The sequence below is a fragment of the Nycticebus coucang genome, chromosome X (genome assembly GCF_027406575.1).
Source record: "Nycticebus coucang isolate mNycCou1 chromosome X, mNycCou1.pri, whole genome shotgun sequence".
Classification (NCBI taxonomy): Eukaryota; Metazoa; Chordata; class Mammalia; order Primates; family Lorisidae; genus Nycticebus; species Nycticebus coucang.
The window spans coordinates 148388432-148411685 of NC_069804.1; the positions used below are offsets into that span (position 1 = coordinate 148388432).

Consider the following 23254-nt stretch of genomic DNA (forward strand, 5'->3'; position numbering starts at 1 on the left):
CCTAGATAGTTCCAGAGTATGGATGGTGAGAAGATGTTGATAAAGTCTTTCTAAGAGACTGGTTCATAATTCACTGTGGGACCTTGTGCCAGACACTTCCTCTCTTTGTGTCACAGTTTCTTTGTGATAGGGAGACATCAGACCAGTGGAACTCTGTTCAATGAGAAGAGCTCCATGTTGTCTCCTTTGTAGATTGGAATTTTCCACAGAAAATTTCATTTAGAGAAAGGAATCACCACTACAAATTATGTTTTTAAATCAGTGAATAAAAAGCCTTTAAAGCTAAAAAAGTCTTTTTAGCTCAAACATTCTAAGAATCCAAAATCATAGACACTATCCTGTGGGTCAGCTCAGTCTTCCATTTGGCCCTACATTCTACAACTAGGAACAGGCCCAAGGGTTGGATGGTATCAAGACAGAGATGGAATAGAGGAGGAACATGTAGGTAAAAATAAGTTTTCAGTAATGTTATAGTTTCTGAGTTGGGTGATGGGTTTATGGGTATTCATAGCAACATAAATAAATAAATGTAAGGAATAAAATATGAAAGGTATATATATATATATATATGTGAAGCTGAGTTCAATAACAATGATTAAAAGAGCAATACAGTTATTTTTTCATTAATCAGATTCTCACTGTGATAACATACTTTTATTTTCTATTTCCTTCCAGTATATCAAGGGCTTTTTTTTTTTTTTTTTTTTTTGAGACAGAATCTCACTCTAGTGCCCTGACTATAGTGCCATGGCATTATAGCTCCAGCAACCTCAAGTTCTTGAGCTCAATTGATCCTCTTGCCTCAACTTTTTTATTTTTAGTAGAGATAGGGTCTCGCTATTGCTCAGGCTGGTCGCTAACTCTTGAGCGCAGGTGATCCACCCACCTCATCCTCCCAGAGTGCTAGGATTACAGGCATCAGCCACCCCGCCTGGCTTCAAGGGCTTTTTGAAACTTAAAGTGGACCATAGCTATAGGTTCTTGTCTTTACTAGTTTATTTTCCCCTTCAATTATTGCTCATAATCTAGTCAGGTTGAATAGATGTTACATTTCCCTATGAGGCTATTTTTGTATAGGATTTATGCATCTTCATTTTTCTCTTGATAATTGGAATGCATCTGAGAATCACCAGCTACCCTCTGAATCATTTTAGTTGAAGGGCCATGATTGCTTATTCCTCCTTCCAGACCTAATGACTATTATTGGGAGGGACATGTTCTTTCTAGGGTTGACAGATAAAATACAGTATGTCCAGTTAAACTTGAATTTCAGATAAATAACAAACAATTTTTTAGTACGTATGTGAATTTTAGACATACACTAAAAATTATTGGTCTGAAACTCAAGTTTACTGGGATGTTTTATATTTTTATTTGTTAAATATAGAAACCTATCTCATGTGGGCCAATAGTTACTCTTTAACGATATTTTTGGATTTACATCCCAGTGAGTGTGACTTTAAGAGTCAGACAGATTCAGATTCAAATTCTGGCCTCTCTGCTTAATACTTAGAATATTTTGTCACAGAATTCTAATCTATTAAATAGGAATAGTAGCAATACCTCATAAAGTTTGTGGGATACGAAATGAGAAAATATTTGTATAGTACTTACTACACTGCCTGGCTAAGCACTATTATCATTATTATTATTAGTTTTATACAAAAGATTATGTGCAATAAGCAAGATTTGACACTTGGTACTGGACTTTTCTTAGCATCCCTTTTGCTAGGACCAAGATATCGCTTTTGTTTCTGAATACTATATTCCCTTTTGCTCCCTGTCATGAAGTACCCTAGTTGGCTTTTTCTTTTCTTTTCTTTCTTTCTTTTTTTTTTTTTTTTTTTTTGCAGATTTTGGCCAGGGCTGGGTTTGAACCCACCACCACCTCCGGCATATGGGGTGGTGACCTACTTCTTTGAGCCACAGGCGCCACCCTGGCTTTTTGTTTTTAATATAAAGACCTTTTCTGTACATGTATTTGGGGGTCACAAAGAATTCCTCCACTTGGAGGCTTTTGTCTCCCAAGATGAAGATGGTTGAGTGACTGATAACCACCTTTGAAATGCTACCTTCAAACCAATGATTTATAAGTTTAGCTAACAAAAGAGAACATTCCTAATCAACATAGATCTAAACATGATACATGGAAAGCACTGAGAACTCTCTATCTCTCACAACAGGATCAAGAATTGAATTTAATTGATTTTCCACTTGCCTTCATTTTACTTTCAATGCCTTCCTTCATTTTGGTGCCCAATGCCTTCATTGTTTCTCCTCTCAGGAGGAGAGGAGAAACAATCCCTCCCACCCATCCCCATCAAAACTTACCCATCTGCTTTCCCACTCATCTTGACATCTACTTATATGTATTAATTTATCTTAGCATTATAAAGGTTAAGAAATGTTCTATTTAACCACTTTCCTTAGCAACAGACTTTTTTTTTTAATACCATAAGCCTGAAGAAGTAAGCCTCGACAGTGGTATTTCGGGATTTCTAGCAGATAAGGGAGACCATGCAGGACCCCTTAAATCATAGTACATTATGCCTGTTATGTCTGCTTCACATGAATGTAAGCAAGCAGTGGTGCAGATAATCTAAAGATCATTTCTACTTGGTTTGGGAATGCACCACACTGTGTTGTGGTAGCTGATTTGCTTTGCTAATTATATTCTACTGAAGCTAATATTGAAATTGGTTCACATTCTTTAAGCTCATCTGGGCCAGGAGACAGAACAGGCACTGGTGTGGCCCACATTGAAATGAAGAAGGAAAACTGATAACAACTATGAGGGGGGCCTGAAAATTCTAAATGTAGGCTAATGGAGTCTACAAAATAAATGCAAAATGGTTAAAATTAAACTTTACCAATTACACATGAGCAGGATAGGCAGCTACCTTCCCACTGTGACTCAATGGGCAGTGTAAGGCTGGTCTTGCCATGTGGCCTGCCTAGAATCTTAAATCCTCTATAGTAGTAGCCTACATGAAAGATCTTAATCATAGCATAACTAGTTAAGGCATTATATAACCTAGGAAGAGTAAGTAACACATTTCCTAGAACACATATTGGTAGTTAGTCTGACTAAATCCTCAGCCATTATTGTTACCTTGGAGAAAAAGCAATGAAGGGGTGGGACATAAGACACTTGTACCTTGATAGGGGCCTCGGTATATTAAGAGGCCTCTGGGAAGATACAGTGGGAATATAAAAGCACCAAGTTCCTCAGTTTCCTGTTCGTGGCACACATAGATAATATGTAACTATATCAAATAAATCATTCCCTCCTTACCCTTCTTCTGCTGGGCAACTGAGTTTTCAAGGGCTTCTAGAGGTTTTCTAAGGGCTTGGTTTTCTTTCAAGGCATATAATTTAGAGGCTAACTGTACATGGTATTTCCAACCCTGTAAGCTGCCCCAAAGGGAACATGAAGCTATTGAAATTTCTCTTTTTCTCATTGCAGTCTGCTCCCAGTTCTCAAGAGGGGTGTATGCCATCTTTGGATTCTATGACCAGATGTCAATGAACACCCTGACCTCTTTCTGTGGGGCCCTGCACACGTCCTTTGTTACGCCTAGCTTCCCCACGGATGCAGATGTGCAGTTTGTCATCCAGATGCGCCCAGCCTTGAAGGGCGCCATTCTGAGTCTTCTGGGTCACTACAAGTGGGAGAAGTTTGTGTATCTCTATGACACAGAACGAGGTAAGAAGTGGCATCTGTTCTCCTCTTTATTTTTTTATTTTTTACTTTTTTTGGCTCTCCTCTTTAGATATTTATGTGATACTGGTGTTCAACTTTCCTCAGCTCATATGTCCTTTCCTTCCAACAAAGAAAATCTAGTCCTCCATTTAAATTACATTTAGTATTCAAAATAAATCAAAGATTAGGACCAAAAAAATCAAAGCAATGGTAATTTAAGACTCTAAAATTTTTAAGCTGTATAAGTCCTCCCTGTAAAGTGGTTTGGGACATCCTTTTGGTTGAGTCACTGTTGTTGAAAAATAATGCATTAAAAAGCATTACCCCCTAAAAAGCATTACCTGGTCTAAAGTGCACAAAGTAAAATCAGCTTAGTCTATTAATATACACAGTTATGATATAATAAAAAAATTAAGAAAAAAAATAAAGTAGAGAGAAGCTGAAAATGAAAAGTTTTGTAAACATAACCTTGTCAGAGACAATGATCATCCCCATTTCATAGATGAGATAACTGAAGCTTCTAAAGGAAATAAAGGAAATGTACTTTTTCACACAGCAGTTTAACCACAAACGTGGGAATGGGGGCAATGTCCCTTCCTTCCGGGGCTTGTTCCTCCAGATCACGTTAGGTCTTAGCTTACAGAGCCTCCACAATTACCTTATTGAAATAATGAGTGGAGATTGGCTAAACTGTGCTTTGGAGCTGAATAGTTTTCCTAACAGTGGTATAATGCATTGAGGACACATTCTCCTGAAAAAGTCTCAGAAATGAAGAGTCTGATATTATTTAGTATACCATAAGGTAGTAATTAGCTAAAACATATACATGAAAATTTACCTAACTGGACTCCTCCAAATCTCAGTTATTTTTGAGGGGTCCCTCAGTAAAGGATCCTGTCACCATAATATTCCAGAAGACAATGTTACTTTCTCAGTCATTTGCCTATAACTCTGCTTAAGAGAACTTGGGATGGTTTCTTGGTTCTTTCTGACTCAGAGTTTTCAGACTCAGAGAAGGAAGGAGCAGAGGGAAGGCCCGTCTGCCTAAAGAGAAACTTGGCTTGAAGAATCATTTTGCTCTTGGGAATCCAGAGCACGTATCACTTTATTTTCCTTTTGCTGCATCATCAAATCCTACTTGGAAATACTTAGGTCTATATTTGCCTATGGTACTTCCTTCCAAAATATCAACAAATTCCATGAACCTAAAGCAGGACACCAGAGTTCAAGTCCAAGCTCTCTGACCTTGACCAACACACTGAAGCTCTCATGGCCTTGCTTTCCTAACCTCTTCCTATCCCTTCTTAATGTAATATTCAATAATTCTGTGGTTTTTCTTTGAGATGTTATGCCAGACACAGGGCACTTTGTATCTTGCTACTAACACTAACTTATATATTATCAGTTAAGTATTTAATCAATTCCTCAAGCTATTATCAACACCCAAAGGTATGTTCTAAGCCTGTGATAAACACGTACATGCATATACGTGTTTAATATGGTTCCAATAGGGATGGACAGAACAGGATGTTCATGAAACAATTCATGAACAACATAGAACAATGTCAAATTAAGTGCTACACTACAGACTCTGATTGCTTTGGGAACTGTAAAAATGTGGTGCTCCAGAAAAGTTGAGTTTTTGGAGAAGGCTTGCTAGAAGAGCTAGCCTTGAAGGATAGATAAGTTGTGGATTACAAGAAGGGAGGGAAACGGGGGTTGGGGAGGGCAAAAGAGGACAAACAAAGGGTAGGGTCAGGAAGGAACACTATGTCTTCAGGCCCAGGCTTATCTGGTGTCCCAAAATAATTTGAACATTCTAATTCACAGTTTGCTCAATTTTAATGCATTCCATTTTGTCCAAACACTGAGGATGAATTAGCCTATTTCTATGTACTACATACAGTGTAATCTAGTGCACAGCAATCTCGTTTTCAGAACTCAAGTTCACAAATCAGGCATCTTCTCTCCTGAAACTTTTTAAAAACTGAGTCTCAGTCCTACTAATAAGGTAACCTCTCATTTATTCAAAAGCAGAAATACCATTCATAAATTTTCTTCCCATCTCCTGTACCCTTCTCTGCTCATTAGCTCTCTATTAGAGAAAAGGAAGCAAAAGTCCATCTGTCTATTTCTTATCCCTGCATCTTTTCTCAAATCTTCTCACTAAATAGTTTGGACAAGTCTATGGTCTTGGAGCCAAAAGAAACCTTTCTGACTCATGTAAATTCTTATTTGTTCCTCTGTATCTGGTGAGACCAATGTGCTCTCCTTAAGAGCTACTTTTCATAAACTTTTACACTAATTTCCCCCTTGGACAGCCTTCTCAAAACACCATACTGGAATTTTATTCCAGAATCTTCATTGACTTTCTGTTACCTACACTGAACAAAAAAGCGGTCTATTCTTCCAGACTCAATTGACATGATTATGCCTCAACCAACTAACAAACTTTTTTTCCTTATGCTACCCTCAGAGGACTTTCCACTAGAAACAGCTCCACTGTCCACTATTGTCCCAATGTGCCAGAACCACACCTGCCTCAGCAATTTTGCTTCTTCTACTGCTACCTGGAATTCTCTCCTTCATCCTGATTATGAGAATCATGCCCACCCTTTTACATTTCAAAACCTACCTCGATATCTACCACCCCAAGGTAGCCTTCTCTGACCACTCTAACTCACAGTGATTCATTCATTCATTCATTCTTTCATTCAGTAGATGCTAAGGTTGTGGTGATAAACAAGATAGATATGGTTCTTGCTGTTATGAAGCTTATAGTCTAATAAGGGAGACAGACAAAAATCAAGTAAGATACTATGAAGGAAACAAAGACACAGATAATAATTGATAAGCCCTAATTTTAAAAGGATGTTCAGTGAAAGCCTCATTGAGAAGGGGTCATTTAAGCTGATAACTAAAGGATTAGAAGGAGGCAGCTATGTGAAGAGTAGAGGGAAAGAGTTTCAAGTAGTGAAAACTGGCAAGTACAAAGACCCTGTAGCATGTTTGGGGTACAAAAAGACCAGTGTGGTTAAAGAATAATGAGGAGATAGAAAGTGTCTTGAGAAGAGACTATAGAGATAGACAGGAGCCAGATTATAGCCAGAAAGTATGAACAGGAGCCATAGTAAGAGGTATGGATTTTATTCTAACTATAGTTGGAGGTCATTCGAGGACCCACAGCAAGAGAGTTACATGATCTAAGTTTCTGCAGAGAATGGAGTGTGGTGCAAGAGCAAAAGAAAGGAAACCAATTCAAAGGCCATTGTGGTCATCCAGGTGAGAAATGATGGCAGCTTAGACTAGGCTGGAAATGAAAAAAAGGGAATGATATTGAAATATATTTTGGAGACAGAACAGAAGCTGGGGACAGATGGTGGCATGTGAGGGAGAGGAAGGATTCATGGATGACTACTGAACCTTTGACTTTAAAGACTGAGCAAAATTTAGCCAGGCATTGTGGTGGGTGCCTGTAGTCCCAGCTACTTGGGAGGCTGAGGCAAGAGAATCGGTTAAGCCCAAGAGTTTGAGGTTGCTGTGAGCTGTGATGTCATGGCACTCTACCCAGGGCAACATACTGAGACTCTGTCTCAAAAAGAAAAAAAAAAAAAAGTCTGAGTAAGATGGTGATGTTGTTTTCTGAGTCTTGCCTTCCTCTAAATACCCACAGAATCCTTTCATCTACACTATTCACTAGGCACTGAGCAGAACTGCTTTCTGTGTTTGTGTCATTTTTATTTTGTATTTTCTCATGTTCTGCAATAATCAACTGTTGCTTCAGTAATAAAAATTATGGGGAGAAATTACAACAGCAAAGCATAACTTTAGAAGATTTTAACATATAAGAGGGATAGAAGACAAAGACAAAAGGGAGCACTTGTAATTACATTCAAATAAATGAAATGTACAAATGACATGACTCCACGGTATAAGGGCAGAGATGTGTAGGGAGCTGAGAAATGGGTTAAACATCTGAAGCCATTTAAAATACTTGTATTTATGCCCAAGATAATATTTTCTCTAGAATTATTAAACATTGAGTAGATTTCAGGGCTCTGTTGGCTCTGCTTTGATTTCTGTCTGTAGCAAAAGGTCTGGTTTGGGGTTTTCAGGTCATCACTGTACTTAGTTCCTAATACAAAGTTGAAAATTATGCTCTTGTTGCTATGTACATAAAAGGTCAGTTTTAGGAAAAATTATGAGGTTTACTAAGTGTGTTATTTGCCCCCTCCATGCCTTCTACTCTTTACTGACATCCTTTTTCCTTATTTAGACAGAATTCCTCACTATGGCACATGTCTACATCTGCCCTCCCTGGCAGGAGCAAAACCTTAACATCTCTGTCTCAACCTGCCTCTGCACCTCCATTAAAAACTTTCCTGTCCTACATTTTGTTCCCACTGATTAATAGTCTTTCTTTCCTAGTGACAGCAGCTAAGCTGACCAATTTATTCATGCTAATTTGTCTATGGCTATTAGTGATTTGATGTGTTAGTGCATCCAAGGAAGAAGATATTTCTATATAGTCAAAGGCTTTCTGTGGACATAGAACTCTAACGCAAAGGGTAATTTTCTAATTCTAGGATTCCAGGCACCACAGGGCCAGTTTGGGAGGTCCTTTACCCATCTATCTTCCTATATAGAAAGTCCTAAAAGCTTGCCAGGGACGTGTCCACCTCTTCTAGTTATTAGACCTATCTTTTGGGTGCAAATGACCTAGTTGTCTGTGGTGCTAACATTTCCCCCAGAACAGCAACATACTTGAGAACTGCGGCCAGACTCTCTCGTGCACCTGACAACTCTCCTTGGCTTCAATGGGCACAGCCCACAGAGATGAAAGAATCCGGCCCAGCTGTGGCTCTCAGCTTAGATAATGAGATAATAGCTCTGGGTGCCCTTTGAGGCAACTAGTCCCTACCTTCTCGCTAGTGTTCAATAAACTCCTGCTGTCTCCCATTCTCAACCTGAAACTCCCTACTCAGTTCCCAAGTAACTCTCTGGACATCAACAGCCTTCTATTAATATTTTCTCTCGAAGGTTGTGGCAGGAACATGGGCAGTTGTAACAATTATCCCGCCAGTCAACAAGCAATTATTGGGCTTTCCCCAGTGCTATCCTGTGCTAAGACACTGGTGGTGTTTAAAAGAAGCATAATTAGGTCCTGCCTTTGAGGAGTTGACAGTCTTGTTGCTGAAATAATGATTTATATAAGCAGCCTGGAACAAAATAATTTTTAACCCAACTGTTCCCACATCCATCAATGACATTTGCATTCATTAGAGTAGGCACTTTGTGAAGAGGGTTGCCAGATACACTAGTTAGGAAAGTGGAGAAATGTTGAAAGGTTTTGAAGGGCTTCAGTTCATACCAATGGTGGGGGGGTCAGGGACATGCAAAAACAAACAGTCCCTGACTCCGCCCGTTGGTATGCAACTGATAAGAGGTAAAGCGATTCCCCAAGATAAAAAGAAAACATACTTTCTTCAGAGGACTATGCATGTTCTCCACTGGCTGGATTTGAACTCTTCTGAGAAACAAGCAAAACAATTCCTCACACCTTTCTGCATGTTATTATTCACCACCTACTTACATAACCTGGCTTCATCCCTTCCACCCGGTTCTATTTTCCCAAATAAAGCACAAAAAAATTACTCTGATTTTTCTTCAGATCATATAAATATTCCACCTTTTACCAAATAAAGCACAAAATCAGTCTCTCTCTTCCTTCTCCTATTTCTTCTCTCTTCTTCCTCCTCGTCTCTCCTTTCCTCCTTTCTCCTCTCCTTACTTCCTCCTGTTCTTCTCTTTCTACACACACACACACACACACACACACACACACACACACACACACATCCCAATACCAATCAATGGCACACATCAGCAAATCCCTGTTATTGTCATCATGTTAGTATCTTATTTTGATAAAAGCATGTACCATTTCTTAAGCATTTATGTACTAGGCTCTGTGCTTATGGATCACATTTAATCCTCAAAACATCCCTGCATCTGTCTTAACCAAGGAAACCAAGGCACGAAAAGGCTAAATGATAGTTCCTAGGGTCACACAGCTACAATGTAAGGAAACCAGATTGCAGTACAGGTCTGCCACATTGCATGGGTCTATATGGGTTCACTGGCTGACTTACTGCCTCCCACACACTTAAAATTTGAGCACAGCTATTACCTCTTCCCTTAGTATTCTTTTCAGCCAGTCTTCAAGGACCTGTTACTCATACCCTTCCTATCCTATTTGCTTTCTGTGGATATGATCCAGTTGCCAATTTCCTTCTTAAGGTGTGGTGTCCACAAATGAATATAATATCTTACAGTATCAGAGTTTCAGGGATCCAGACAGGAGGTGAAAAATCTAGGTTAACAGGCAGATAAGTTGCAAAGGTGAAGGCAGAGAAAGAGCAGAGTTCCAAATGCAGGCAGAATGGTTTGTTCATAGTGCACAATGATGGAGTGCTTTGTTGAGAATTGAACTCTGAAGTAAAGAGAACTCATATGTTCATCTCTGGGGCAGAGATGATTTCTAGAACACAGAAAGCCATAAACCTGCAGGTCCTCATTGCTAAGAGGCTGTTTCTTATTGAAGAAGAAGAAAGCAAGGAGTGACCAATGAAAGGTCACTATCATGAGCTTTTTTTAAAGTTTCTGCCAAGTACTTGGCAGGAATTTTAAAGGAAGTATTAAGTATCAGGTATCTTGATTAAACAACTAAAACAGACTATTGTGGGTTTTTTGCCTCCTCTACTTTAAGAACTGATTCACTGATGTGCAAAGGAAACACATGGCTCCAATTCTGGTCATGTCCATTTGCCCCTGGGAAAAGTGAAGTCAAGAGGGTTTTTATTGAAATTCAAGTTACTTTTTACATCTGAATAAATTAGGAAGGCCCAGAGAGTACATTATCCTGAGAGAGACAGACACTAAATTCCCCTGTTTGAGCAGCAATGATCAGGGTTGACAGTACCTGAGACATTTAGTAGTTTCTGCTGCCTGCCTAATCTATTGTGATGAGTCTTCAACTATGAGAGCATCTTGAGAACCTGCACAATAATAATAGTGAATTACTATTTGGACTGGATTGTGAATAAAAGATTGTACATATGTCTGTAATGAGAATTTCATTGAAAATAAAAATACCAAAACTGTCATATTTTTTAATACTTCAGTTTGCACATCCTTGACTGCTTTGGGGCATAAGAAAAGAAAATACCAAACAATTTGTTGTCAGCTCTTGAAATAAATTATCATTTAAACACTTCCTCTCTGCAAAGGTTATTAGCTTAGTAGCTCATTCCTTGGGTTGGACCATCAGTAGGGGAAAAAAATAAATCACAGACATTAAATCACCCTTTCAAAAGCTGAATATTAGTTACTGTGGAAATTGTTCTCTCAGTAGCTTAACACACTTTTCTGTAGCTCTCCAAAGCTGCAGATTAGACCGCAGCGACTATTAATAAATACTGTCATATTTTACAGCTGTCATGCAAAGCTGAAAAAAGGCTTCGCTGTGATTAGATCCTGTTTACTGTAATATTTCCAGCTCAGACTCAGAAAGGCAGTTTTCCTATAAAGGTATTTTCCATAAGTAGAATATTTCTCCATCGAATGACATGACTAATTTTAATGTATCGTTAACTCCTTGGTGGCAGTAAGTTTGAGGTTGAATTGACTTCATGCCCAGACACATTCCTCTCCAGAGACACATTAAACTAAAATGTCAAATTTTCTCTCTTGACTTGTCCTTCATATGCAGAGATGGTACTACTGTCAGGAGATGTACTTTGAATTGTTCCCCCAGCCCCCACAGAAGGACAAATGTGTGCTGGTTTATCCAACTTCTTTTACCCTGTCCCTCTTGTGACTGGTAGCATTGTTTGCAAGACAGCTGGTTAGGATTTAGGGTAGGAATGTTACTTCAGTGGGCTAGCTAAACATTCTGCCTCCTGAGCTAAAATGTCATTGTATGAGCAAAAGAAATAGATCTCTAGCCCCCCTGCCATGCATTAGCTGTTTGAAATAGTATTCACATCTCTGAAAAAAGAAGGTGACAGCTGGCAGGGTTGCTTTTGCTCTGACCTTCCATTGCTTTATATCAAGCTCCTTGAGGAATTAACCCTCACTAAGCTGAATATCTAGTTTTTAACAAATGCGTAGTCTTTACAGCATTAAGGGTTAGCTGGAGTGTTCTATAAATTCAGGATGTGGGCCTAAGACTGAAAAGATTCTTCTAAATGTTCCTTGGGGAAGGGAAAGACAGTGGTGTAGACCTGCAACTGTGGCTTTGAGTTTTGTCCCTTAGAGCCCTTTAGACAATAATTAAAACCAAGGAAGGGTTACTGTGGGAGTTAAACAAGAAAATGTATATAAAATATTAAGCACCAAGCTGAACACAGTAATGCGCTTAATGAATTTTAGCTCTTATTATAATACTTTATTGCCAGTACAGAATAGTGGCTCTCAATAGGGAAAGAGTGTAATTTTCCCCCCTCAGGGAACATATCACAATGTCTGGAGACATTTTGGTAGTGGGTAGAGACCAAGAATGCTGCTAACGCTCCACAACACACAGGGAAGTGCCCTCCTCACACAACAAAGAATTATTCAGCCAAAATTGTCAATAGTGCCAAAGAAGCAGAGGTCAAAGGGATGATAACAGGAACTCCTCAAGGGGTTGTCAGAGAACCAAGCTAGCATTTATTGAGTGTGTCTCACTGTGCCTAGATTGGTAGTAACAGCTATGTTCAATAAGAGGCAGAGGCTTTGGCCCTAAAAAGCTTACATCATGGCCAAAGAGATGAGTTAAGATTAATGTGCACAAAGGAAAGATTAGTATGAAACAGCATAAGGCAAGAGCTAGACCGTGTGGTACAGATTTGAAGTACTATAGGAGTCCAAAGAAGAGAGTTCATGATAAGCAGGCTGGACTAGTCAAGGAAGGCAGGCTTCATGGAAGAAGGCATACATGTTTCTGAGCCCAGTACAGACCTGCATCCCGTAGCAATGACCTTGCTTTGATTGCTAAGGCCAAATTGGTATCTAGAACCGAAACAACATGGTATTCCCATCAACACTCCCAAGCGTCAGAGCTCAGGGCAAGAAACACAATTAAAAGAAAAACCAAAAAGGAACAATGTTCCTTTTACTAAATGGAAAGCAATTACAGGGCTGTTGAAAATAGGCAGTAAACAAAGGGAGGGATGGATATCCTGGCAAAATTCCATTTTCCCAACTAATCCTGTAGCAAAAGTGCAATTTGCAACAGAATCAACAGTGTTCTCTCCCTCTCTCTTGCAGTCAAACACATTGTTTTGTATCAATATGACTACACATGATGTCTTTGCCAAAAAGTGCATGGAAGCTAGAAAGACAGAATATGGACTGGGGAGAGAAGGGCAGAGGTTAAGAGGAACACCTCACTCTGTCACCCATTCCCCACCACAGATTCTGTAGAGAATCTTCATTCAGGGGAACGGGGTGGGGGTCACGCATATGAGCTACTTCACTCCCTGTCTTGCTGGATCCTTTCCAATCAATAAGTTGCCCATGTCAGCTGCTGTCCTGCTTTGTTGACTCCACAAACGATCTGATTAATTCTCTGGTGCTAACTGCCTCAGCGGGCTTTCTCGCAGCAGAGCAGAGGCTAATTAAGATCATGTCAGGCAAGGAGGCTGACAGGTTATGTTCCTGGGCCACACTGAACTTTTAGAGGGTGTTTCAACTTCCCTGCAGCTAGGCAGTCCGTGGCTAAGCGCTGATTCCATAGCAGGCCTCCTATTTATTTTCACAGGTTCCTACATCAATGGGCTTCCATTTTGTCAAGAATTTACCTCCTTCTCCTTGGGGTAATTAGCTGCCACTGTGTGCTTTCTCTTTCATTTGAATTTTTTATATGCTTATAAACAAAGATAACAGGTAACAGGGTCATTTCCCCCCTAAATCACACGTGTGTGTCTGAGTGTGTGTGTTCTTGTATATCTTACCACCATATAGCCCACAGAGGTGAGGTTAGGACAAATAGAGGAAACGCAACTTCACACAGCAGGTATAAAATGGAGGAAACATATGGAACTCATTACACCAAGTGGTGGATTAGACTGAAAATATAAATAGCTTTCCCCTCCACCCCAGATAAAAGCTTAGATGAATTCATGGATCACAGACCCACAGTGAGTTATTAAGGGAAACAGAGATGTTTGGAGGCTTCTCTAAACTGAATTTGACACAAATTGCCAGAGTATATTTCTGAAGCCATATTTATCTTCTCATAGGCAAATGGTCACACAGCGTGCTGGTGTTCTACTTCCCAAGTTTTTAAAGATAACCTCAAGAGTCCACCAAGCATCTAGGAGGTGGGAAGAAATGCTCAGAAATAGAGGAAAGTTCTCCAGGGGCATTCTGTCTATAAAGTTTCATATTGTCAGACTTTCTGACCATTGTCAAAGATAAACAAAGCTGGATGCTAATTAAAGAGTTAAGGATTGATTTTAATCAGCAATATGCTATTTATTGTACTAGGGAAATGGGGTCAGCATAAACTGAACTCACCTTCAATTTGTATAGAGGAGAATGAGCATTTTAAAAGGGAGAATCAGAGAACAGGGTGGGGGATGAAAAGGGGCTTAGTACAGTCAGGAAAGTGAAAAATTATAAAAAGCATGAAGAGAGTATTGGTCTCTGTGAAACTCATCCGAGCCTAATTGAAGTTAGGCTCTCTCCTTCCCCTGGAGGCCAGGAGATTGGGACCCAAGTGTTGGGTGGAAGAAACAATAAATTATTTTGGCAGCTTTGAGTTTTCTCAGGCAGGCACTTTACAAGAAGCTAGGATCACCTAGGGATGTAGACTTGAGCTGTTGGAAACTGTGTTAGTGTTTTGTTCAGGTTTTAAAGTGGTTCTCAACCTTCCTAATGCCTCCTAATGCCATGACCCTTTAATACAGTTCCTCATGTTGTGGTGACCTCCAACCAAAAAATTATTTTCATTGCTACTTCATAACTAATTTTGCTACTGTTATGAATCATAATGTAAATATCTGATATGCAGGATGTATTTTCATTGTTACAAAGGGGTCACAACCCAGAGGTTGAGAACCGCTGCTTTATAGACCAAGGTTGAAGCCTTGTTGAGAAGAGGGCTCGGCCTGGTGAGAGTTTGATCAAGGAGAGAATCTTTGTCATCACACATTAAGATCAGCTTGTTATGAGAGGTGAATGGTCTAGTTAAGGCTGTTTGAAGAACATTATCATCAAACCAGAAGCCCAGTTTTAGGCCCAGCTTTTCCACTAAGCAGCTGTGTGATCCCAGGCAAGTTACATAGCTTTTCTGGTCCTCAGATTCCATATAAAATGAGGGAGTGGACTTCATCATTTGGCAACTAACAATTAATGAGTGCAAGAGTTGTGTGCCAGGGCATTATTAGGGTTATGGAAGTAAATAAAACAGAGTGTCTCCCCTTAATAAGCACACAGTTCAGAAGGGCATCAGGGACATGTAAATAAATAACATCTACAGTAATTCTTTTAGATTCTAAAACTCTGTGGATTATTATACCACTTCCATTTATAGTTGACCTTTGAGCAATGCAGGGGTGAGGGGTGTCAAATCCTCCATGCAGTGAAAACTGCACATATAACTTTCGACTCACCCAAAACATTACTACTAGCCTACTGTTGACTAGAACATAAATGGTCAATTAACATATATTTTGTATGTTATTTGTATTATATACTGTATTCTTACAATAAAGTGAGAGAAAAGAAAATAATATTAAGAAATTCACAAGGAAGAGAAATATATTTATTCATTAGGAAGTGGGTCTTCACAAAGGTCTTCATCCTTATGGTATTCACATTAAGTAGGCTGAGGAGGAGGAGAAGGGGTTGGTCTTAATGTCCCAAGGATGGCAGAGGTGGAATAAAATCCACATATAAGTGTGAAGTTCAAACCCATGTTGTTAAAGGGTCAAGTGTATAATGAAACTAGAACTCCTTTTCAAATGACTATGCTTAGAGAGGGTTATAGAAACACAAATAATCACCCATATTAACTTTTTAGCTTAGCCCGAGACCTTTAGCACATTCACATGTTTTCTTATTGCTCATCTCTTACTGCTTAGCCTCTAACCTTTCTAGAACCCTAGTAGGTAGGGAAGAAAGAGAAATGATGTCTAGTTGGTAGATTAGGATGTCCCAATTAGGTCGTAAACGCCTTCCTGATGGATCTCTAAGCCAGGAACTGCTACAACACACTTCTACCAAGTTTTCTTCTAACAAGGTTCATTGATATTCTCAAAAGTGGACTCCCCTTCATTCAAGGTCTTAAAACAGGGTCCTACACAGTCATTTGCAATCTCCAGGATCCCTTAAAATGGAAAGTCTTCCCTACCAAAAATGATATGAATTTCTGGGGTAAAAGATAAATCAGTTTGCTTCTTGGGTATATCCAATTTCTCTAAAGATTCAAAATGCTTCTCTAGGCAAAACAGTTACAATTTCACATGGGCTTTCTGGCAGCCCTGACCACTCTTCCCAATTCTAGATCCATAGGTTTAGTTTCCCCCTTGAACCTCTACCTAGATGCCGCCTGTGAACCTCAAACACAACATTCTGAACTCTAAATTTATTCATCTTTTTTCAGGAAACTTTAACCTCCACCTGTATTCTGAGGTTCAGTGAATGGTACTGCCTAGTTGTCCAAAGCAGAAAGCTCATCTTCTCTCTTCAGCATCCCTCACATTCCATCAGTAAAGAACCCTTTCTACATTCCCTCTACCACTGACTCAAGCTCAGCCTCCAGTTACCTCCTGCACCATCCTTGCACCTAATCTTACCCCAACCACCACTGCCAAATACCAACCTTTCCATCAGGTCACTCTCCTGCCTCAAAGCTCTCAGCAACATCCTGGTTACTAATCCTGGTTACTCTTATCACCATGGCACACAAATTCATTCATAATCCAACTAAAATTCACTTTCCTAGCCTCATCTCTGCCCATCCATTACTCAGTTGTGCTCTATGCTATAACCATCTGGAACTATGCTACTTTCAATATGCCACGTGGACCATGCCCTTTCTTATCTCCATTCCTTTGCACATACTGTTCCTTCTTTCTAGCACTCAGCCCCCTCACTCTACTCCCGCTCTCTCACATACACACTCACATACATACTATATCTGGTAAATGACATAGTCTTCAAAATTCTGCTCAAATATTTGTTTCCTCAGGCCTAGACACCGCTCCAACCCCACCCTATGTCTTCATAGCATTTCATGCAACATTGATCATACAGTAACATTATTATTATCAGTTCATGTATTCATCTCCCTTAAAATACGGGAAAGTTCTTAAAGACAAGATTGTTGTCTTATTCATCTCACTAACATTGTGCTAAGTGCTGAGTATAATACAGTGTCTGGATTATTATTATTTGTAAATTGAACAAATAGAATGAGTGAATGAGAGGACTTGAGCTAAAAGCCCAATGTAGGCCTGCAGGAGCCATGAGGAGTTTGTGAAGCATATGGACTTGAGTAGATCATCTCTTCAGATTATACCTTATTTAATAGATGGTCACCTAGCTCCTATTCACTGGGCTTCCCCTGAGTTTGAGTCCTTCCATGATCCGATCTTATTACCAAAGATATCACCTTCCTGGTGATCACCTAAAATATCGCCAACAGATATTTTAGTTCTGGGAACCTGAATTTATGGATTTCTGGCTAACAGACAAAGCTGAAGTGCACTAGATGATCCCTGAGTCTTAGCCCAATAGAGATATTAACATGTGAAAACTCAAGAGCTAAAGTGTAGATATTGCACTATTTCATACAATTCAATGGTATTTAGCAATCCACAGGAGTCCTCTAAAGACAAGCATAACATGATATTAATTTCCACAGCTCCTAGTGAAAAACTGAAGAAGGCAAACTGTTTCAAAATCCCTGTGTAGGCTATTTGATGAGGATAAAAAGTGATGTGAGCGCTGATATCATCAGTTCTCAGTTATCTGTACCAAAGAGGGTGAGCAGGCACAGATAATTCACAGAACACTTACATGAGCATGAAATGGTGACTTATCATAGCAGATTTTCCTTCTTGGTTCTGTCCTGCTTAGGTTTGGCTAAGCTTGGAAAATAAGGGAGTATATCCCTTCAATCACAAATTTCCCAAACACAAGGAGCATCCCTATAAGGGGAATAGCAAGAAAAGGATCCAAATTATCATATGTAGAGGTGGCTAGGGGGACATGGAAGAAAGGAGAAGGACCCTGGATGTAGGGGGAAAGGGGCAGTGTCAAGGCTCCAAAGAAAACTTTGCTAATTTCACAGTGGCCACCCTGTTCCTGAAACCATATGTGACTGACAGACACAAACAAGGAAAAAAGATAACCAACAATAAATAGCATAAACCTGGTAAGTTTTGCTAAAAAGATTTCACATGAGGCTTTATACATTTCTTAAGAAAGTCAAAAAAAATTGCATCATCTAAAACTTCCAGGTTCTACAAGCAAGCAACAGAATTATTCCACAGAAGTATTTTATATCTCTGAGAGGCCTGGAAAGGGCTTCTAAAGATTGGTCAGATTTCTTTCTCTCTTGGAAAGCTCTTGGCAGAAATTATTTCTCTTAAAATTTCTGGAAAAAGAATTACTGGTTTCCACTTAGCATAGTACGGAAGGAAGCAGTGCAATATTTTTTACCAAAACTACCCACCATCTTCCTTTTTTTTTTTTTTTTTACACCTATCCTACACAGTGCTTTGTGTAATATAAATGTGTCATGGTCTATCAATAAGGTGCCAACTTTCAAAAGTAGGGACTAAGACTTTTATAAGTGATTTTTTTTATTCCATCATTTTAACCACCTAGCACAGTGCTGAATAGTAGCATTAAAAAAAATGATCTTAGACATGTCAAGCTGGAAAGGTCTTTAAAGTTCTTAAGTCTGAGGTTGGAGGTTCTAAAAAATGGATTGTCCCATATTTTTGTAAAGTTAGTGAGTCTCCTACACTGTAATTCTACTTAAAATGTAGGATTCCAAAATTCTAAAGGCTAGCGCCAGATTTATCGTATTAAGCCTTTTCTACCCTGTGTCAATTCTTTTATCTGCATAATGTCAGTAATATACTTTGCACCCTATCTTGCAGGAATAAAGAAGAATGGCATAATGATGTAAGCTAAAATCAAATGCTGAGTATGACCAGGCAATTGCCTAAAGCTCAAAGAACTGCTCTGTACATAAGTGATTAAGATGCGAGAGGAAGGGCTCATCCTTTTGTGCTCACAGATAAGCCTTTACCCAACAGAATTAAAAGAGTCAATGTACCTTCCTATGTTCCGCATGTACTCAAATTCACCCTGGAGGATCCAGCCAGTTCTATCCACTCTGCACATAGATTAGCAAGTCAACAAGTCGCCACATTAAATGGGAATAGTCCACAAATGCTAACCAGAGAAGTGACTCCTATGACACACTCTGTGGGCCATATTGTGGCTAGCGAGAATGGCCGCAGGTGCTAGGCTCTGTATTGTGGGTTTGTTTATTTACCCTCAAAATGGAGGTAATAATTGCCCCTAATTTATAAGATTGCTGTATGGATTACATCCATGAAAGGTACCTGGAATACTTCATTGCACATAGTTAGCATTCTGTAAGTCTAAGCCTTTACCATTACGTGCTGACTAGGGTCACAGGAAAGCAGTGACTGCTGAAACATAGAATAAAGGTCCTTAGCTGCCCTCGCTGGTCTCTCCTATGCCTTGAGCCAATCTGCTCATCTCTCCAGTGTGCTAATTTAGTTCTCCTCTATCAGAAACAGAACCTACTCCCAGGAAAGGAGCTGGGAAGCTCATTTACATTACATGGAGGTAGAAATGGCTGATGTACAGCCCCTCTCAGACATATCTGCATTTTAGGCAAGTACAAAAAGCCTTGAGCCAAAGGAAGGAAGTCTTTCTTTCGGAATTGCAATGCTGATGATCAGGAAGAAAGCTTCATTTGCTAACTATATAGCCAGCCTTCCATCTATCGCACATTTTGCTAAGGCTAAGCCCACCGCTGAAGAGAAGAATGTGATTAGAAAAGCTGGACCATGCATTTTTATGGTTTTACTGGGCATATTTTGGGAATAATAAAACAGAAAACAGCAATCTCTTCATTCAGAAGCAAACAGAAATGCCTAAAGGCAACTTAAACTGAACAGACAACCTCTTTGGAAAGTTGTGAAGTCAGTGGCTCCACCAAAAATATATCTATATTTTCACTTTTTAATAAGCTGACAGAAAGCATAGCATATGTCTTTTCTGACATATTTTTAGGCTCCTCTGGATCTGTGGTACATATTGAATCCTAGAGTTAAATCAAATCTCAGTGTATGGTCTTACACTTGTTTGGTTTAAGCTGGTGGATACTAGGAATTGGGAGGAATTACCATGTCTCTAGTTCACATGCCCATTCACCCGCAGCCCATTTGGGGGGCATTGCCATATGGCTGATGGACCCAGTCATTTGTGTGTCTCATCTACTAGGAGAGCTATGAAAAGAAAGCAAAGGACAACCATTGGAGAGCATGTGGAATCTCTGGTCATTTTGTGGGTTATCATGAGAAGGATTTTTTTGTGTGACTTTAAAGATAAACAGACAAAAAGATATGATGACAACTACCCTCACTAATAGCCCTCAAAAATCTAAAGTCAACATTCCCCCAATTCTAGCTTTTCTCATCACTTAATCTCAGGGGCTGTCCCTACCAAGCAGATGTTCAGAACATCTAACAGTAGACATATTTTCTGAACACAGATATAGGACACATGCTCTGAATCTACATTTTCTTTCTTTTCTGGCTTTTCTAAGACAAACCTAGAGATTCAATCACAGCTCTGACGTTGATTAGCTGTGTGATCTTGGGCAAAACCTCTCTGATCATCTGATCATCTGTAAAATAACAATGGTTATAGTATCTACCTCTTTGGGCTATTGTGAAAATTAAATGAGAAACCATGAAAGTGCTTAGTATAGTGTCTGATAAACGGAAATAAGTACTCAAGAAGTGGTAGCTATTACTTATGATAAATGATTAAAATTTTACAAAAGCATCAGCATGAAAGCACATTTAGTTGCTAACTTCAGGAATTACATTTAGAGAAAAGAAAGAAGATACATGAGATTTAGACTGTCCCAGAAGACTCCTGGTGTCTTATCACTGCATCTATGGGTACTGCTTCCCCTTCAGCTTAATAAGGCATCTTTGAAGATGGAAAGACAAAAATAGGAGGCAAAGGCAACCTTCTCACTGACCACATAATTCTGTACAGCTGCTTATAAGCTATTTGGACTCTGTGGCTATGATTTCTGTTTCTAGCACCCATCCACTTTGCTTTCTGAATGTTCTAACTTGAAATTAGAGAAATATTTCCATAAACTATTAGCTTTCTTATCTCACTTAAAAGGAAAGCGAGACCTCCAAATTATTGCTTAACTGGAACCCATGGAAATAGAAGAACATTCAGTTATTCTAATTAATTTTGTTCAAAATATAACCTTCCACTTTATGCTTCTACTCAATGAGGAGGGAAGTGGAGGTATATCATTGTTGGTTTACAGATTAAAACGTCTATGTCTTCAGAGAGGGGAAATAATTTGTCCAAGGTCATACAGCTAAGGAACAGTGAAAGCAGGGCTAATGCCCAACTTTCCTAACATCCAGTCCAATAATCTGTCCTCTCCATTGGACTGCAGCACACCTTAGGACTATTTTCTTACTGACAATGAAAGACTCAGGATTTGGGAGAAAGTTTTGGGGCTAATGAATAATCAGTTTCTCAGGCTAATATCCATCCTTGACGAGCACTGGTTATGTGCCAGACTCTGTACTAACCCTTCTCAATGTGTCATCTCCTTTAATCATCACAACAATTTTACCAGAGAGGTACTGTCATGACCCTGATTTTACAGATGAGGAAGTAGTGGCACAGAAAGGCTAAGTGATCTGCTCACTATCACACTTCTAGTAAGTGTTGGAGCCAGTACTGGCTGCCCCAGTTCCTAACTCCCAGTTAAAGTGTTCTTCCTATTACTCCACACTGACAGACACTTTCAACTCTCCTATTAACAAGGAAAAGTTGCTATTTCTAAAGATGCTTTAAGGCAAAAGGATAAGTCAATCCTTCCTCAATTCCTCATACCGACACAGGGGGTGAAGTATAGTGCTTGCTCTTCACTACTAAACCCAAAGCCATGAATGTACAACTGTGGAAGGACAGATAGGGATGTAGAGTCCAGCCCTCAGGGGTGGGGACACATCATCTCTTGCTTACTCAGGCCTTGGGCTCCAGAAACAGCTGGTTCTCAGCCAAATAGAAGGGTGAAGTGAGAGTAGTTAGCTCCCTTCCTCCAATGGAGCACCAAGGTCCCTAATTATGTTTCAACCCACCCCACAGCCCTCATCAAAATTTCCCTGTTGCCTTTCCCCTAGAACTCTACTAGATGCCCAGAGCCAGCCAAGTCCAAGTTTTCACGGCTGGGGAGGACAACAGTTGCCCACTTTAGTGACAGTTGCCTTTTTAAGAGCCTTATAGGCCTTTGCCTTTGAGCCCCAGAATAGGGATGCAAGAGTAGCTTTGCTTGTGGTTCCTCCCATCCAAATCCAAAGTGGGGACAGCCAGCTGAGAGGGGATGCCAAAGGGTTGCCTTGGCTAACTCACTGACAATTGAAGTTGTCCATCCTCATTTTCTTGCCTCCAGAAATCATCCCCTGAGATACAAATGTGTGCAAATCACCCTAAAGATGGGACAAATGAAACTCCAAGTGCACATGTAGACTGGGAAAGGGAAAAATCAGTTCATTATTTCAAGACCTCTTGAGATGCTGTAAATACACAGTCAACACAGAACAAAGATCCCTTTTTCCCCCCTTACATTATTTATGTGCCATCTAAAAATTACATGCCCGTTCTCTTTCCAGCGCTGAGAGAGAGAAACATGCATATTCATGATCTGATAAATATTTAAGTGGGATTTATTTAAATGAGAGAGTCCATTTACAAACATTCCCTGGCTCTGAGATCTTATCCTGGGCACACAGAGGGAGGATAATTTCCTCTGGTAGATTCAAAAACCTCCGCTGGCCACCTGTCCCCCTAAACTTGGAGCTCTTCCTTGAGAGCTGGTGAATGCCACCTGCAGTATGTCAAGGGAGTCTTCCGTACCTCCTCCCTCCAGTCCTGCCTTCCTGCTCTGAGCTCATGCTCAGAGGAGGATCATAGGATCAGTCATTGGCAAAATGCTAGAACTGACAGTTTATTTGGGGGCATGGGGATGATCACAGCTTTCTTTGCCTGGGCTCATCCTCCCCACCACACTAGCCCCACAGCAATACCCACCACTGATACCCCTTGCCTTCCTATGACCCCGTCTCTCCCCTCAGGGGGAACAGTTATATGATACACCATGTAACCAGGACTAGTTGACTGTGCTACCCCTCTCAGGAGGACATGCATTTTAATGTATGCAAAGCATTTTGTCAGCACCTGTTTTCA

The 23254-nt window shown here is 39.8% G+C and overlaps 1 protein-coding gene across 3 annotated transcripts in view; it reads left to right on the plus strand.

Annotated features, from left to right (window-relative positions):
* The window catches only part of GRIA3 (glutamate ionotropic receptor AMPA type subunit 3), a 354742-nt gene that overhangs the window by 73392 nt on the left and 258096 nt on the right, over positions 1 to 23254 (plus strand). For all 3 annotated transcript variants that reach the window (XM_053579897.1, XM_053579896.1, XM_053579898.1), the window contains one exon: positions 3467 to 3706. In XM_053579897.1, coding sequence (XP_053435872.1) covers positions 3467 to 3706 — 240 coding nt within the window. The remainder of the gene's footprint in view (positions 1 to 3466; positions 3707 to 23254) is intronic.